This window comes from Dermacentor variabilis, chromosome 9 (genome assembly GCF_050947875.1).
Source record: "Dermacentor variabilis isolate Ectoservices chromosome 9, ASM5094787v1, whole genome shotgun sequence".
NCBI classification, from domain to species: Eukaryota; Metazoa; Arthropoda; class Arachnida; order Ixodida; family Ixodidae; genus Dermacentor; species Dermacentor variabilis.
Window position 1 is genome coordinate 38,719,013 of NC_134576.1, and position 18,488 is coordinate 38,737,500.

Consider the following 18,488-nt stretch of genomic DNA (forward strand, 5'->3'; position numbering starts at 1 on the left):
TCCCCACTTACAGCTGCATTTGCAGTGGCTATGCTGCCCCCTAGCAGCCAACCGCCTAGTTCTGTTTGGTGACACTCCAGGCATTTTACGGTTTCAATGGAGCAGGCCAGCACATCGTCTGCATATGTTGTCGCTGGTACTGCTACTCCCTTCCACAGTGTGCGTCCGACAGTGTATGGGTTGTATGAATGTCTGGCCAAGTGCCAGATGCGGCCTTTGAAGCGAGTAGATTTTTTTACTAATGCATTTTGATGCAGATCCAGAAAGTTTGGTTGGTCGCTGATAGTTATGCTGAGGTATCTGTATTCCGATGTTTTTTTGATGAGGTTCCCTTGGAGGGTGAATTCGTCGCTAGTGTTGCTTGTATTTATCCCCATCTACTGTGTTTTCTCAGTGTTGAACCTTAGCTGGTCGTTTCCTGTAACTTGGGAGCAGATGTCGAGCTGGTGTTGCAGGTCAGCTGCTGATTCTGCTAGCAGCCCAATATCATCAGCGAATGCCAGTCTTGAAATTTTGGCGTATTTTTCTTGCTTGTCAGTCGTTATCGTGGACATGTGGAGGCCTGGTCCCTCATTTGTCTAATGAGGGACCAGATGCAGATGACATTTGCAGATGGCGGCAGGTGGCGACACAAGTCTGTGCCAAAGCCGGCTTTTTAGACGCCATTTTTCCCACAGATGAAAAGTTTCAAATTTTTGTCTTAAAGAACAGGCGACTAATCGTGTCAAGTATTACACTAAACGAGGTCTACGCCAAAATGCGATCGTTCTGCAAAATTTGAGCAAGAACAGTGCAGCGGTGAGCGCAAGAACTTTTTTTGAACACGCGCGCAACCAAATATTCAGGACCTTGTTACATTACTAAGCCGTCTTGCGTTGTGCATTAAGATAGTGTCGCTTCGGGTGCACTACATAGTGCAGCGAGGCCGATTCTTCGCTACACTTTACGAACTATAAAAAAAATTACGCTCGCATATCTATAAGCTTACCCGGAGCACGTACAAAAATAAAAAAAAAATCGCGACCTTTTTGCAAGATTTCCACGACAAAAACCACTTTCGTCTGCCTCACTGAATGCGATAAGTGTCCAGTCAAAACACCACAAGGTTTCAAACTTCTCACTTCCAAGGTAATTACCGCATGGAGTCTGAAACAAACTTGCACCTTCCGTCTGCGTCGCGCAGTTTCGGTTACGCTCAATGCATGCTTTCCATGCAAGGACTATGTAAGTTGTGGAGCGACGTAGGCCCGCATGTCAAACGAATAGTTAAAATTCGAACCCAAGAAGCTTCTAATGTTTGCCGAAGAATGGTTGGCTAGGTAAATTATGCCAGATAATGCAATCGGTGACGCATGAAAGTAACAATTCTTGAGAGCGACGGTTGCGTCGTTGTTGGTATTATGCGACGTTTTCAAAGCACTCGTCGTACAGGTTAGTGTCGAAGCCTTCGACGACTGCCCAGCACTGGTTTAAAGTTTGGTAGGTCCGCAACAAGAAGGGAAGGTCAAGAAACCGATATCGGCACACAATCTTCTCGCTACGTGACAAGAAAGTGACAGGCCTTTCCGGCGTCTTCGGTGGCTTCACGGCGATAATAAGGCAGGGCACTTGAGGTTGCCATTAGAACACGACGAACAGTAGTAGTAAACACCACAGTTATTATCAACACAGGCGACATAGGCAAACATTGACCGCTCAAATGCTGAAAGCAATGACCACCACAACTGCACAAGCTGAGCGCTGCTGGAATCAGCCAGGGCGCGCAGCCGTATCTAACCTGCGTGTTTTGCGTAAATACTATACACCTAGGAAGCACTGGCCGGAAAGTAAACTTATAATTAAGCACGGCTAAACGTTGCTGCTGTACATACTCACGCAAGTAGTCTGGCAATCTACGGCGGAAAACGAAACATCTTGAAACCGTGAAGCCCGTGAGCGCGCGCTGTAATGGCGCGCTTGGAAACGTTCGGTTTATGCACGCGTTCACGTTTTCCGTGGTGCCGAACCAAAGAGCCGGTTTCCAGCGGAGGAAAAAGCATGGGGTATTGAGTTCGGCAGATATAACAAGCATCCTTGTAAATCTCTTCGATGATGTGGTGAAGAAATCGTCGCGCTGTGCCTATGCTTCGAGATATCCGAACATCAGCGAACGAAGATATGACAGCTCCAAGGGGTGCACTTGTTTGTGCGTAGTACAATCATGTCAGCGAACATCCGTTGTAATTAGCACGCGCTGCTTATTAACTGCGTTTGCTTCAGTGACAGTTAAGCACTATGGTTATTGCTATAGAATACTGTGTGATCTTCATGCTTATTACTAGATGTTCTCCTCGAAACGTTCATCAGCTGATGGTGTTAGAAAGATTGTGCATTTTTGAAATTTTAATTAAGGAGTATATAACTTGCAATAGCTATTATTACGAGGTGAAAGGATTTGCGTGCGTATGTGTGTGTGTGCGTGCGCGTGCGTGTATTCACATGGTGTAATTGCATCGCGTAAATCATTATCATTAACTCTGCTTTACGATCGAGAGTGATTGCCTGCTGGTTGCATTCGTCCGGAATGTCCCAGTGACATTCTATTCACCTTTTTTTTATATTCACATTATTCTACATCGTTCAACTTTGTCCCAAGCCCCCAGCCCCACCCCATTTTTTTTAATCAGGGTGTGTTATTGCAACATTTTCTGCCCAAGAAACAGCTACATAGGGCTTGTACACACCGAGTGATAACTCAAACTTGATATCGGTTTAAAATTTTAGCATCAGCAGCAGTGTCAACACCGATTAATGTGCTGTTGCATACAGCCTACTTCATTTCTTTAACTGTTAATTCCACAGATATACTTACTTTATGTGTATATGAATGTTCAGTGACAAACCTGACTGAACTCCATTCTTACACCTGCGGCCAGGTAAGGTAAGGAACCAATGGGCTAAGCAATATACTTATTTGATAATTATTGCAAGTTTAAGCAATAAATGGTCAAGCATTGGAAGAATTGAAAACAAGCTAATTTATAGCACTACAGACGTGCAAGATTAAAATGTGCTCAATTCAAAAAGTGAAGATGGCATGCTTCCAGCCATCAACCAGTGTTGTAGGTGAAATTTCAATTGTTTTTTGAGGAGCACTACCTTTTAAGCTGGTGTATTTGCATGACTGTGTTCCAACTTTCAGTAGATGACCGTTGGAGGCCTTCCAAGTTTCCAGTTGTTGCAGAGAGCCAAGCAATATTCTTTGGTACCGTGCAGGTATCCATAGGTATCCGCAGGCATCGTGAAGTACCGCGCAGGTATCCGTCGCTAGCATGCCCAATCGTATATTCTTTCTATGTACTTATATGGTTTGTTGTGTCTGCAAGAGCCTCTCACCATGTCACAATGAACATTCACCCTGTTCCTCTTATTTTTCTGTGTTCCAGGTTTTCACTTCTGTCCCACATCACCAAGATCCCCTTCTCTAGTGGCTGTAGTTGTACTTGGTGTCGTGTTGCAAAAATTATTCATTGTGAATTTCTCGTTCACAAGTGGTTTTATTGTGCAAACATTTAACAATTTATCCATGTGCTGTATAGCGGCGTCATGGATGAAACCTTCTGCTGTGTACATGGTCCCTTTCCTTGTTTCTGGTTGTTGCCCCCTTAAAATGAAGTAGACACTGTGTATTTTTATTCTGACAGCTCCGAAAGAATATTCTCTGCTTACAGCTTCTTTGGTTTCGCTCAAATTTCCCAGCTTGATTGGATTTATTGGTCTGCTTTATTCAAAAGAACATTTGGCATATCTGCTTACCTGTTTCCTTTAAGAGATATACACACACTAAAATAGCACCACGGCAGGTATTCTGTAAGAGTCCACCTAGTGGACATGTCCATTTCGTCAGCTGTTGATGTTCTGATTGGCTGGGCTGGGCTGCATGTCTGCAGCAAACAGGTGCCACAGTCAGTCAGCACTTCAGCAGCACATGAAATGGACATGTCCACTAGGTGGACTCTTGGAAAATACCTCCCCATATCTCACCATTAGAGAGGTGAGCAGCCACAGTGATGTACAGTGGAGGCAAACTATTCAGGAGGATTTGTGAGTGCATGCCAAGTTGCATTCCCATGCCCTCTGATGAAGCAAGCACCAGGTGTCGAAACAACGGCACTGTGCATGTGCAATGCCATGTTGTTGTAGAAGTTGCAATGTTGCAATGCAACTTGTTGTTGCAGCACAACTCCTGCTGTACGAGTTGCGATGAGTGCAAAAGATCACACTGGGAGAGTGGCATCTCTTTTGGCTGTTGTGATGTGAGAGACAGTGTACCCCACACTTCCGCTGGCCAAAACAAACACCGCTCTCTTAGTGTTATGTTTAGCACTTAAAGCAATTCTGACTGCAGGTTGACGAGAAGTGGACACAATGGCAGGCACAGGAGCGTAAGAGGACACTCGTGCAGGATGCCATGTCATGGCACCAGGTGCTTGCTTTGTCGGTAATGCTGTTTGGCACATGCTCGCAGGTCCTGCAGTATTTTGTCCCTGCTTGTGCGCTGTCGGGAATAAAAAATTAGGACAAACTAGGCAAGCAAGTACACCACTGTTTATGGACTGATACATGCTAAGAGGTGCAGTTATGTGAACTTTGAGAATAGGAAAGCAGCAGTAAGCACATTACCTATTTTTTAAAGCTGTTAGAACATAATGTGCAGCTTAATCTTGACCTTGTTGCATTCACAAATATAACTAAACTATGTTCATGATGTGCAGAACAGGCTCGTAAAGGTACACGGAGGAGGGATGCTAGGTTCAGCTGGCATAGTAAATGACATTTCTGGGATACCATTGTGGGCAGTCTTTTCACTAGGTAATAACAGGTAAGGCAGCAAAGAGGCAGAAACCAAGGACCAGGGGTGATGACACCTTGGATGCAATCTCACCAGCTCCCTGTACCTTAATGAATTTTTGTTTTTGTAGTGTCTTGTTTAACTGAATTCTTCATTGATAAATGAGGGCTATGTCAATTTCTAAGGCTACCAATGACTCAACCCAGAAAATTTTTTAAAATCTTTCTGTTAAGCAAAAATGGTCCATATATATAAATGTTTTAAAACTTGTAATGTCCCACTCACTGATGTACCACTGCTGAAGCAGAGGTTGTGAGGAAGGCACCATGCTATGACAGTAGCCATAGATGGTAGTAGCAAGCAATCGGAAAGGGCATTACACAGATACATTGTCTTGCTAACTAAATGTGTAACTTGACGTAAAGTACTGGTGACCACCTGTTTTCTAGTTTGTATTGCGATTGATATTGTTCAGGTGGTCCTACAAGCACGTTACCACATCATGCGAGCTAGCCAATTGTACATTGTCTTGCAGATGAATCCACACAATCATGCACGATCTATGCATTGCCACATGCTGTGCTTTTACATGTTTGGCCAGCCTCACTCTCTCGCAGTATAAACCCGTTGGTGCACTAATACCAAGCGCATGTTTATGGAACATTGATGGAGCCTTTGCAAAATGTTGAAGTTGGCATCTTTGTACAGTCGAAATCACTTTTGCAACTGCATTGGTGAAAAAACTGAGGCAAAAATTTGATGCAGCATTGGCAACTTTATGTATGTGGCTGTTGGGTGCATGCGTCTGCCAAATGGCAGGTTTCCACTGCTGCATTTAATCTCTAATGCCATACAGGTGTACAGGAAGTGACCCAAGCTTTCACTGGTAGCTGTCCTTCCCTCCCCATCCACTCTCTTTGGTATTTGTCTATTTGACTAAACATAACATGGGTGTGTTAGCTAGCGCTACTCGTGGCCATTATAGCAAGGGCGGCACTCTCGGGCAATCACTTTCAGAAATACTTTCACTGCTGCCAGATTTCACAGAACTTAGCACCTGATGCTTTCGGCATCCACAAGCCACGGCGTTGTACCACTGTGCCAACCATCCTGACAGAGCGTGTCAGAAGTGCTATCACTCGTAGACACTGACATGTCTGGCGCTGGTCTGCAGAAACCTTGCAAAACTTAAAGTATCTCTGAAAGTGACTGCTGCAGCCCCGGACTGGGAGCTTGCTGCCCATGATTGAATCGCAGAGCTTCCTCAGTGGGTGTGAGTGGTGCTGGCTAATTTGCCCGAGGGTAAACTCTTGTGCGTGCACAAAATACTTGTGAGAATGGACAGCGAGAGGGAGAAGATAACTGTCACTGTAGCTGAAATGGTAGAGCTTGGCGCACGACATGTGGAGATCGCTGGTTTGGCTCTCACCTGCAGCAAGGTGTCGTTTCCATTTTCATTTCCTGTTTCCTTATTATTTATACTAAAAGAGGGTAAATACCACATTTTTTTAACATCAATCAAATATGAGTTGCATGTATCAAATTTGAATGCAATATTGAATAGACAAATGCAGACATATGTACATGTTTACAGTAGGAATATCTATTTATGCATAATTAAGACGCCTGCACTCGTCAGTCCGAAAAAGATAGCTATCGGGGGCAAGGAATTGGTTTTAAACAGAAGATCACTAATTGCCATTAAATAACTGCACAAATAACCTATCAGCATCATTGGAGCCTGGTCGCAAACTTGCTTCAAAGAATGAACGGCTGGCTGTTTGAAATGGAGCTATAAAAACAGTAAAGAAATGGTGGCTGAAGACAAGTGAGAGGAAAAAAAAAAAAAAGCTCCACAAGGAACTTGTGTGCAGTAAACACACATAAGGGGAGCCGTTACAAGGAAAATGTCGCTGGTCCTAGTGTAAAAGGTTAAAATGCTACATGACCAGACTGCCAAAAACGCTAAATTAGGTAGCACCAGCAGAACTTGCAGGTTGCATCTAGGCTTGTGCTGCAAAACCAAACACGAAACTTGCATTATTCATTTTGTTTCTGCATTCCTTCAGAGACATTTGTCGTGTTGTTTCATTTCTGATAATTGCAGTTACCTTGTTTAGCAAATGGATATATAGTGACTAGGCTTTAACAGTCGTTTGTTGCCAAGTGTTTGGGTACTCTTGAATATTCAAAAATGCCGAATATCACCTTTTCCAATAGTGAGTAACACGCAATTTGTATTCAAAATTTCAAATTTGCCCACCCTTCATTTCTACTTTTCAACTAAAATTCACATTTACCTTGCACAGTCCTCGACTTCGTCTGTCGGCATTGTATGGCTGGCTCATGAAAGTGCCTGTAGCAAACTAGTAAGACAGAATTCCTTTTTCATAAAAAATGGGAAGTGCTGGTTGCCTTGGCACATATCATCATTAGCATCACTGCTTCTTTTTATGCAGTGAGTGAAACTAACTTCATCCATCATTTTTAAATATCAAAGCAGCTTTTCTTGTAATTTTAGTATATTGGTGTGCAAAAATTCAGAACCAAGTGGCTTCAAAGTTGGTTAGAAATACAGGAATCGTCAAGTTCTGGCTGTAAGTGATTTACGGAGACAGTCTTGGTTTGTTTATGTTGTGTAATAAAATGATATTTGAGACATAGTGCACTTTTTAATGGTGCTTTTATTGCAACAGGGAGAACCGTGACTGTGTTTGCAGAGCTTATGTTTAACTTAAAAATAGTTTGACCTCAAACGGTCGTAGTGGTTTTATTCATTTATTAATATTATTTTCTTGGTACTGCTGATGCCCAATGAACGTGTGCATATGATTTCACCGTGATTCTTCAGCAATTCCCATACATGAGTGGCTTTCTTTCTCTCTCTGTAGTAACCGGTGCCTCGTTCGAGAAGGACATACCAAGACTGGTACATCGTTTGGGCACACAAGGAAGTGGTACAGGCGTCAAGCTGAACACCTATGCTTACAGGGAGAATGCCAAGGAGCAGGGTGATTTCTACAACTTCTCACTTCACAAAAGGTAGGCTTGGCTCGACATTTTATGGACACATTCGTGTCGCAATGCATCGCATGGGAACTTTCACTGCCATTTTAGGCTCTGCAATTCAGAATTGCCGCAGTGATGCAGACATTGATGTGACCTCTATCTTTGACCCACCAAGTATCTTTAACAGCAACACAATGAAGAAATGACAGACTAATACCGGATTCGAACCAGTGAATTTGTGTTCCCCTTTTGCAGAGCTAGAACTGTGATTATTGATATTCTTTCACCAACACTCCTTGTGCTGGACAGGTTTTTACATCTATGCTTTCACTAGGTGATGCGCCATATTACCAGGGGAAATTGCTATTTAGGAACTTTGGTAGTGTGCATTGAAGGTCATGGCTCATCTTGCGACTGCAAAATGAAATGGGATTTTGCACTGGTAACATTAAAAAGCCAGCAACCAACTAATCTGCTTAACAGCATAACTTACTCTAGTCCCGACACCTGCTTCTTCTTTTTAAAAATGAGAATAATGGCCTAGAAATATTGTATAGCTTCTCGGCACTTCCACTGCAGAGGAGATGAGGGGCCCCAGGGCAAACTTTCAAATTAAAAAAATAAAAAGTTAGAAATTGGCATATTGTTCGCAAAGCACGATTTTCAGCTGACTAATTTGCATAGGCACCTGTGGTTCACTGATTTACGGGGTTTAATGTTCAAAGCTACCTAGGTGCCTTGAGGGTCACTGTTGTTAACTGTGGAATAATTTGACTACCATATTTGTTCGATTATAAGGTGGTCATGATTATAACCTGAGGGCGCCAGTATGGGAACCTGAAAAACGTTATAAGTATGCTCAGTAATATAAGGCGATATAGAGTAGCCGATAGATTATTCATACTTGACGAGGATTGCTCCAATAAATGGAAGCCCTCGGGATAATCTGAATAATTGGTACGAGTTGTATGTGTGAATTTCGGCTTGAATTTCACCCTACGGTGTGGTTTTATGGGAGTGCAGCACCACTTTTACTGTTCCTGCGATCACCGCAGCAACAGTTTTCTTTGCGGTCCTCGTTGTCACTTTCTTCTTCGGTGCTTTCATTCAAAGACATTCGCTGGCTGTCTGAACGGTGATGAGGTATGTCTGCAGAAGGAGTTGCAGTTGACAAGCGTGACTTGGAAAGTAGAGCATGAAGTATAAGTAAGGCGTTCACTTCAATTGGGGAGTCTGCCATTCCTACTGAATTTGCCAGGGCCTGTCAGACATTGGAGCTAAGTTGCATTGAGGTCAATTGATCCTTCAGAGGGAGACCACGTTGTAGCACGACCCATCATGGTTTCTTAGCGGCTATGGCATTGCACTGTTAAACATGAGGTCAAGGGTTCGATACCAGCTGGGCCGACCGCATTTCGACGGAGATGATAGGCAAAAACACACGTGCACCATGCCGTTGGGCATGTGGTAAAAGAACCTGAGAAGGTCAAAATGAATCCGCAGTCCACTGTGTCATTGCCCATAATCAGAGGTGGCTTAAGCAGTTAAAACCACATCATTAAATCTTTTAGGCCACCTTGCAGCACAAGCGCTGATAGCTGAGCTTTTTGCTGTTGTATAGCTTGCTGCGGAACATGCACAGACATACACCCAGTGGGCTTCACACGACCAGAAGCAAACTTTTCAAGTAGTATTGGTAAATCATGGAATGAATAAAACCAATGGTGTAGTGTTTTCAGTTCTCTTGACATACTGCAATATATTTGCTATGTGCTTTGTCAGCTAATTAGTTGTAGGCCTGTTACACAAGTTCCGAAATATTTGTAGTTTGACATAAATTCTATTTCAGAAAGCCGTAGAGACCATGCCCAGAGACATTAGGAGCTGTTGTTTCTATGGGGGTTATCTCTTATGCAGTACTCCTTTTTCCTGGCTATGCACATGGTTTCCTTGTTCACGTGGGCTCTGATCATGGCAACCCTGATTTCCAATCTTAACCTTGCATCACCCCCTCCCTCTCACATCATTGGCTCAGTGTGGCTCACTGGATTTGCATTCTCCTATTGGGCTGGAGGAAGTTGCACGTTTGATTTCCAGCTGTGGCTGCTGCATTTCTGGTGGGTGCGGGGGGAGGGGGCATGTATTGAGTGCACATTAAAGAACCTGAGGTAGTGGTTAAAGAACCCTGAGCTCTGCAGTGCAGTGGCTCTCGTAGCGTATGGATTTATTTGTTCACATACTTGCATATCACCCAAGCATGCATTACATTAGGGGGAGGCGGGGGGGGGGAGTGCTCACCATACATTGTGCTATACACATCAATGTGCACCATACAAAAGGACGAAGAAAAAATAAGCATAATGAACGTGCAGAAAGTTGAGCAACCGAGATTTACCAGAGCAATGAGCAAAAAAAGAGTATATAGCACATGAACCACAGAGCAGCAATGATGTCTTAGTAGACATAGAAAATCTTGATGTAGAAGTCAAAAGCCTATCAGAGTATTATAAAATGAAAATGTAGCGTTACAGCGCATGTGTTACCACAGCAGGGAAAAAAATAAGAGAGCACACCTGAATTAACAGAATTTAAAAATTTGTCGCAGGCGATCCAACAATGGGCTACTATATTCGGCCTGCAGGAGATTAGTCGTTTCTCTGGGACGCTCTGTTCACCCACCAGTCAACCCCTTTCCCTGGTGGTGGCAGGGCAGGGGTAAAGACAGTCAAACAGGGTAAACACAGTCGCTGCAGTGAACCCAAACTATATATAGGGCAGCATGCTACTGGTCAACCAAGTTAGTGCACAATTCACTCTGTTCCAGCAGCTCTGGTGTGAGGTAGGACACATTCTATTGCCGCAACAGCCATGCTAGACTGTAGAGTGTTCAGTTTTCACCAATGTAGCATAACTGCACAACATGTGAATCGCATCTGCATTACGCTACACTGCTCCTTTAGCTTGGCCACCCCAATGTGCTCTTCATCCCTGAGCAGAGACGAAGCATCGAGGCTCTGCTCGTTGGGCATAGACAACCAGATACAGAAACCTGGCTTGGCTCGGAAAATATTTTGCAGTAAAACAACATTGTGAGCACACGACAGCATGGGCACAGTGTGTGAAGCAGCTAGCAGAGTATACTAACACTGTGGCTGGCAAATGTGCGGGACCTGTTCGCTGATACATGGGCATGGTATACAAGCAAGAGAAGCAGATGACCTAGGCACTGGTTCTCTACAGTCTAAATTGTATGTCACTTCTGGAAAGTGGTAATGTCGATGTTTTTCAGTTTTGGTATGAAAAACAGTTTTTTGCTGGCATTTTGTGAAGCACCCACTTGCATTTCAAACATAAAATTTTGCGCAGAGGCTGCTATACATCTAAATTACCTGAACAGGGCTTTTCACACAGTCCATAATTTTGTTGCAGTTGGCCTTTATAACTGGACTTTCTCTCCTTCTCTTAATCCTTTCCTCCTTTCGCCTTCCAATAATGCAGGGTAGCCAACTGCACTCAGCCCTGGTTAACCTCTCTTCCTTTCATTTATCCTTCGCACTTTCTTTCTTGCCGATTTCCCTTAGTATGTGTTACTGATTTATCATTGTGGAATGAAATTCCCGCAGCTCATGTAATGATAGGCACTCCAAGGGCAAAAGACCATGAATTCTTGCAGTGGCTTCCACGGCTGCCTTCCATACCATGCTCTGTTTTTCAAGTCGGGTTTTCATGATTCACGCCAGTGCCAAAAATGCAGGTCATCACTGGTCAGATGTGTTGCAAGGTGGAGTTGGTGTCGCGGTGTCATCCATACAGCAAACTTCTTGGCATTGTCCAGGAAGACATTCATGGTGAACTGGGTCTTGGGAATGGTTAGGCCTGACATGCACCAGCGTTAGCCTTTGGTGGCCTGTCGATGGCCCTCCAGGCTCTTCAGTGCAATCATGAATCCACAAAGACTGCTTGGCCTCACCTCTAGAGGCCTTATGTCGGGGGTTTCCTGTCGCCAATATGTAGAGGAGAGGATGATCCACCTTCTTCATGAATGCTTTGTTACTTCTGCTTTTATTTGAACATGCTCATCGTAACCATCCAGATGGTGCCACTTCATTTTATTGCAAACACTTGCAGTTGAAAGGGTGGTCTACATCCACCGGCCATCAGTAGTGGCACTGGCTAGCACTCCCAGGGCTAGGTCCAGGACACATACACAGGTGCACAAGAAAACGGATGAAAAGACAGCACAGGACAATTGGTAGCGCAACGCACGCGTAATATGAAAGATATCGGTTCAGTTCCCACTTGCAAAGAGTTGTTTTTTGTCCACTTTTATTTCTCTTTACTTTATCATATGTACATCTGAATTAAAAATATATATAATTTTTTCCACGCTTTTCTTGGCCTCACTGTCTGTTGGCCTCATATAAATGTGACTAACAACGATCACACCCACAGGCTTCTTTTCCTCTCCATCGAGCGTGTGTACAGTAAGATGTGCATATACAGTTAAACCAGGGACCTGTGGGACTTGGGACACGACCGCATGTAGCTCATAATAAACACCTATGTTGATCAGCACAATGTGTATACAGTTATGTTGTGCTTAAATTGCAATGCATTTGATTTTATTGACGCCGACGGAAGCGAACAAACACACCAGGCGAGCCTGTGATCGCTGGGAGACGGTATTGGCTTAGCTTGCTGACCCCCGGATACAAGGCAGGTAGCCCCCCCTGCAAACTTTCAAGGAGTATATTTCAGTATAGGGGGTAGTGCTTGCTTGGAATATTACAGTAGTATAACACTGCGGCCTGCCATAATACTTTCTTGCCCGCTAAATTTAACAGGCTTTTTCGGTGCGCAAAACTGGATGTCTTCTAGAGCCTCCATTTGAACATGGCAAAAGGTTTATAGAGGTCAATAGGCGGCAACCCATACTTTTATGCACCTAACAAGGTACTGTGGAGTTGGCATAGGAAGTGTTCTTTAAGGTATATCTGCACTTCACTGAAATAGTGCTAAGAGCGTTTTTCACCCTTTTATGTAATAATGCTAACATTGCCATTGTCGTATTCATCTAGCAACAGCCCGTACACAGCCACCAGCCAGTCACGCAAGAGGGGAAATTTCAAGTGTCGCTACTGCGGTAGATTCTTCGTCTACCTGACACCTTTCATCGCCCATGAAGAGGCACACACCAATGAGAAGCGCTTCCGCTGCTACTTTTGCCCCGAGGCCTTTGTCACCCGCCAGCTGTTGACCATCCACCTCCGTATCCACAAGGACGAGATACTTGGCGACAACGAAGACGCGCCATAAGAGCGAATGTAGGCATGGTGGTGTTCCGGCTTCACATCTCTGAATTCATGATGGCAACCACAGTGAGCAATGAAGTTGCAGCCATTGGCCCGCATAAGCAAGCCCTTCATCATGCTGCATTTTCCAGTGATCCAAGACTGCCCAGAGTGTGTTGTGCAATGTTGTGTATGGATGGCGACCTGCTGCTTTGGCATAAGTGGATGCATGCCCTGTTCAGCTGGGTTCAACTGCACAGTTCTGCTGCTTCATCTGAACTGCATGTGTCATTTCATGGGTGTGCACAGCAGATCTTTTGGAGTGCACAAACACTTGTCGACACATACCACTTTGCATCTGTGCGCAGTGCCCTCTACCACCTGAGCAGCAGAAAGTGCATTGTGCACCTTGGCATTGATTTGGATGCCAGCTTTTTCCACAGAAACTCCTTAGCTTTGCACCTTTCCTAAAGCACGAGGAAGAGCATACGAGTGAGCTGTGCTTTCCCCGGTGCTACTATCCCACTGCTTTTTGAAGCTGTTGCTCAGCAGGCAGATGTACAACCACCATGATGTACACCTGATGTTCAATAGCACTACTTATGTGGCAGCCTGTCTTATCTTGGGGAAAGCTTAATGGAAATTACTTATAGTGCAATCCACTTATACCCTCAAGTGCGCCCTTAGGTGCTATGCTTTCTGCAGACTGTAGATTCATTGATGAGTTTAGCGTCCTGTTTCGCGTATCAGTGTGCTTATCAGTTTCGCTTGCCACGCGTTCAATATAGGCCTTGGAACTTCCTCTGTTAGCACTGTGCCAGTGATAACTTTGCCATGATTAGGCGTGCACTCTGCGAAGTGCTTGCCCTGCTGCACTGTGTCTGCACCACCAAACAGAATCTGGCCTAGGTTTGGATCCAGATGTGTCTTTCAGTACCGTGCAGTGACTGCCTGTCTAATTGTTTGCCGACTAGATGGGACCTAATAGTCATTTCTAAACTGATGACTATGGCATAGTTGGTGGTTTGATGTTTTGTACTAATAAGGTAATGTTTATTAGTGTGACTAGTAAGCTGCTGGGCTAGTTTGTGTGATTAATGAATGAATGAAGTAATGTGATGCTTTAGCACTCATGTTATTACATGGTCTCAGAAACATTGTTGCCACTAGGTGTAGATGAGTAGCCATACGATTGGGGCTCCCTGGCAACCACGTGATACCGGTCTGTGGAGCATGTCATCATGCCTTGTTACCTTGTTCACCATACCGAGTTTTATATGTGCAATCTGTGAGCTAAGTGCCTTTTCAGAAATTATGCTACTTACTTTTTCTTAGAAGGAAGGGGGTTAACCGAGGGGCCCGATTTTTATTAATCATATCATGAGAAGCCCCCCAACAAACAAAGACACCAAAGAAAACATCAGGGAAATTACTTGTACTTGCTAACTGAATTAAAGGAATGATAAATTAATGGCAATGAAAGTGGATGAAAAAACAACTTGCCGCAGCTAGGGAATGATCCCACGTCTTCGCATTACGTGTAATGATAAATTAATGGCAATGACAGTGGATGAAAAAACAACTTGTTGCAGATGGGGAACGATCCCATGTCTTCGCTTTACGCGTGCGAGCATCGCACGCGTAATGCGATGACGTGGGATCATTCCCCACCTGCAACAAGTTGTTTGTTCATCCACTTTAATTGCCATTAATTTATCATTTCTTTAATTCAGTTAGCAAGTACAAGTAATTTCCCCTATGGTTTTTTGTTCGCTTCTCATGATATTACTTTTTTTGGCTCTACTTAAAAATCTGTCTTCTATGAAACTTTAAGACAGCACATGCTTTGAAATGTGTTATGTGGTATTGCATAGGCTATGTTTTGCTTGCAGCAGCAATGTAAATGAAAACTTGGTGCCAGCGTATTCAGTCATCTACGGATTAAATCTTTGTGTGCCCTAGTTTGCCGAAGTTACATACGTGCAACTTGGGAGTTGTCTGTGAGCAATAGGGCACCAGCACAGTTGTTTTGCCTGCGAGTTGCCTGGCTTGGAGTGAAGCAAGAACAAAGTGACAATTTAAATGCATGGAGCCCAGCAGATGAAGAGGTGGCAGCTCTTTTCCACCCTTATTTGAGCTGCAAAGAGCTGTGTGCACCTACACATGAACTTGGCAGGGCACGAAGTCAGTCTTAATGATACTACAGTGTTGCCAAAGACCAGATTGCTCTTTCACTCTGTTTACCAAAATTTCATGGATAGGTGGCAATCTTTAGTAGCAGTGAAGTCAGTCTACAGCTCAAGCTAGCTTGCAGCACCATGGGCATGATTGACCGCTAATGTCTCACTCACCACACACATCTGTTACAAATCTAATTCAGGCTGCTGGTATTCTGATCGTGGCATAAATGCTAGGCTTGGCTTGGCCTAGAGGGATAAGAGCCTTAAATTTCTCAAGCGAAGTTTTCTTTTTTTTTTTGGCAAGTGCGTCTAACAGAAGCACGAAGGGGCATAGTATAAAGAACAGCCTCCTGACTTACTCTAGGCCTATAATTCAGGCTAAGTATTAGTGAAATGTGAAACCTGAGTTAACTGGCATTTGGAGACCTGAAGCTGTGCACTGGCAGTGATGAAATTAGTCTCGTGCCAAGCACTACAGACAGCTTAGCTGCATCATACTGATTATGGAAAAACCCCGTTAGGTAAGCACATTTGTATGAATTCCGCTTACCAGGTTCATTGCTTCATATTTCAGTTTTTGGTGGAGCATCGTCATGTACATTTGTAAAGTGATGATTTCACAAGAAACGAGTTGTGGATTTGTCACAGCTACAAATTTGGCTGACCATGCTATTTGCTTTAGAATTTGAGCACTATTTGCAGTGGAAAATCATCCATCAGGCAGGTTGAGAATGAACAAATTGAATTTATCACACTGGTATGTGCTAAAATAGACCAAACATTGCCACAGTGAATTTGCTTTGAATTATTGCTTACTCAGCTTTCTGTTCCTATGTGGTGTATTGCCTCACGCAAAGAAGTCATTTTGCAAGCAAAAGTGCACGCATATATTTCGTCTAGTCGTATTGGTCACAATGAGTGCTTGGCTACAAAATATGATTGAGGGATTGTGGATGTTGTACATTGTGGCTTCTCTACTACTGTTTTCAGCTACTCTTGTGGACCATTTATTTGCTTTCTCGAGCGAAGTGCTTGCCTAAACTTTGCCTGTAGCCCACAGTGCAGAATGCAGCTTGTGGCATTTATGAAAAACTAGGTGTAGTGGTTAGGTGCTAAGCCTAGTATGCTAGGCCTAGTGCATGAGTTTCGATGTACGAGGCTAATTTCCTTATGCAAGTCATTGATGTTTCTGTTTGTGTGGATGGTTCAATGGCTGAACAGTAGCAGAGAGCAGTTTGTCTGTGCAGTTAATCGAGGGGGCAGTACTTAGTTTTACATTATAGCTTGTATCTCGTTCGGCACTTTGCTTTTGCATCAAAAGCCCAGACTTACTTTCTGAACGAAGTTATTGCTCTCCATAATGACTGATCAAGCCATCCAGTGACACAGAGTCTATTTCTTTCGGGATTGCCTGACAAAATTACTGAAGGAAGTTTGGCATGTTTGATGTTGTGTATTGGGATGTTTTGTGTGCAATGGTATCTGCCAGTGCATATTTGCACTGTCTCAAGTAGAAGACATTAGTTGCAGTTCCTTTCTTTTTTTATATTCTTACACTGAAATACTATGGTAGTGTTCAGTTTTGTTTTTCTGTATATGTGTTAACTTCTATAACCGTGATGTGTATGTGTGCTTGCATGGGTATTTCATAAAATTTGCATTGTCAAGCTTTATGTTGCTTATGAAAACAAATTATGTAGACAATGGTCAACACAGAGGCAGCATACTGTGCCCCAGATTTAATAAAATGCTTGAATAGTCTTTCTGGTGAAGACTTGAATAAATCCTGAAGTTGCTCCTGGTAAAGGCTGAGCAGCTTCATGTAAGGCACTGCGTGATGAGTGCTGGTCATTACATGCACTCATGGAAATTATTCTTGCGGCTTGTTTTTTCATGTGATTTGCAATCCACAGGTAGCATGGCCTTGGGCATATTGTGTGGTAGTTGGTGGAGGCTGTAGTGTACCACCGCAGTTACGGCAGTTTCCTATTACCTATGTGTTAAAGAAGCGAACAAGAGAGCATGACTTTGTGTCAGTATAAATTGGCTGGTTCAGTAAATACTTTTCAGTTATTTGAAATAGGGACTTCCAGATAGAATGCTCATTGCTGGGGCAGATTCATAGAAATGGTAGACATCAGGCATATTCCAATGAGATTTTAAATAAGTTGAACAGTAAATTAGTTACTTACCTATAATACCAGAAGAGCTGCTTTTATTCTGACAGCTTCATGAGCCAGCTAAGACGCAAGAACAAAAGGTGGGTGGTGACATAGCCTTGAAATTTCTGCACTAGCTCACCAAAATGTAACCACCCAGGCCCACTTAATTTTCCTCGGTTAAGATTGACTGGATTGTAGTCTAAAGGTGCCAAAGCTGGAACTTGGCAAGCTTGAAAAACTTTTACTAAGCCACCGGGTCTCAAGTGCAAAAGAATACTTTCAAATATGTGACCTCACATTGGCATACCTGTGCTGGGATTTCAGTGCAACCTTTTCAAAGGGGAGCATTCACCTTGATTTCCTCATCTGGGTATAACCTTATTTCCTCATCTGGGCTGGGTATAACCTGGTTAGCATGAAATTAGAAAGAATACCGTTCTACTCAGACTAATCATTTCTCTTTAGTAAGGAAAGTTTTAAATGCTAGGAATTAATGCCAGTCACTGCTCAAGACATGTTCACGAATAGGTCTTGAGCACTGACATAGTGGAAATCCTAACACAAACACAAGCTTTCAGATATTTCTCCGTAAGCTTGTGCTCCGAGTCTGTTTCTGTGCATGGGTGTAGCGCTACTTTGTCCAGTCTTCCTTGCACATAGCAGAAAAAAATTTGTGGAACACCTATGCCTGAAAGCACCTGACATTCAAAGAACAAACATCCGATTATGAGTGCAGTCCCAGGATTCCTTCTAAATGTATGCTGGGCTTTGCTCTGCTGTGCTCACACATACAATGTGCATCCTTTGGCTTCTGATGCTAAAGCGATTGCCTTGGCTTTGCCTACAGAATGCAGCATATGGCACCCAAGCTGTAGGCTTTCCGCCTAGAAACTTAAGCCTTGTGCATTGGCCCTAGCATATCTGTTATACACTTAGCATAGCATAGAGTTAGTTTGCTAGTTCTAGCCATCATAACTAGAGAAAAAGCTGAGCAAAAAGAAAGTGGCATCTGCAA

The 18,488-nt window shown here is 43.5% G+C and overlaps 2 protein-coding genes across 5 annotated transcripts in view; one reads left to right on the top strand and one right to left on the bottom strand.

The window, feature by feature from the left end:
• LOC142592624 (uncharacterized) overlaps window positions 1–2,071 on the bottom strand; it is a 33,136-nt gene extending 31,065 nt beyond the window's left edge. For 2 of the 3 annotated variants that reach the window (XR_012830743.1, XM_075704165.1), the window contains exon 1: window positions 1,876–2,071. Coding sequence is in view for 1 of the 3 variants with exons in the window: in XM_075704165.1 (XP_075560280.1) it covers window positions 1,876–2,071 (196 nt within the window). In the remaining 2 variants the exon portion in view is untranslated. The remainder of the gene's footprint in view (window positions 1–1,875) is intronic. The other variant, XR_012830744.1, reaches the window with a different exon arrangement.
• On the top strand, window positions 698–17,072 carry LOC142592625 (uncharacterized). 2 transcript variants are annotated; one of them, XR_012830745.1, is made up of 3 exons: window positions 698–798; window positions 7,723–7,873; window positions 12,919–17,072. XR_012830745.1 is itself a non-coding variant. In XM_075704167.1 (3 exons), the coding sequence occupies exons 1-3, from the start codon at window positions 2,122–2,124 to the stop codon at window positions 13,154–13,156; spliced, it is 453 nt and encodes a 150-aa protein (XP_075560282.1). In that variant the 5' UTR covers window positions 2,054–2,121; the 3' UTR covers window positions 13,157–17,072. The 2 variants fall into 2 exon arrangements, 1 of the variants encoding a protein (XP_075560282.1); XM_075704167.1 differs by lacking the exon at window positions 698–798 and adding an exon at window positions 2,054–2,185.
• The last annotated feature ends 1,416 nt before the right edge of the window (window positions 17,073–18,488 follow it).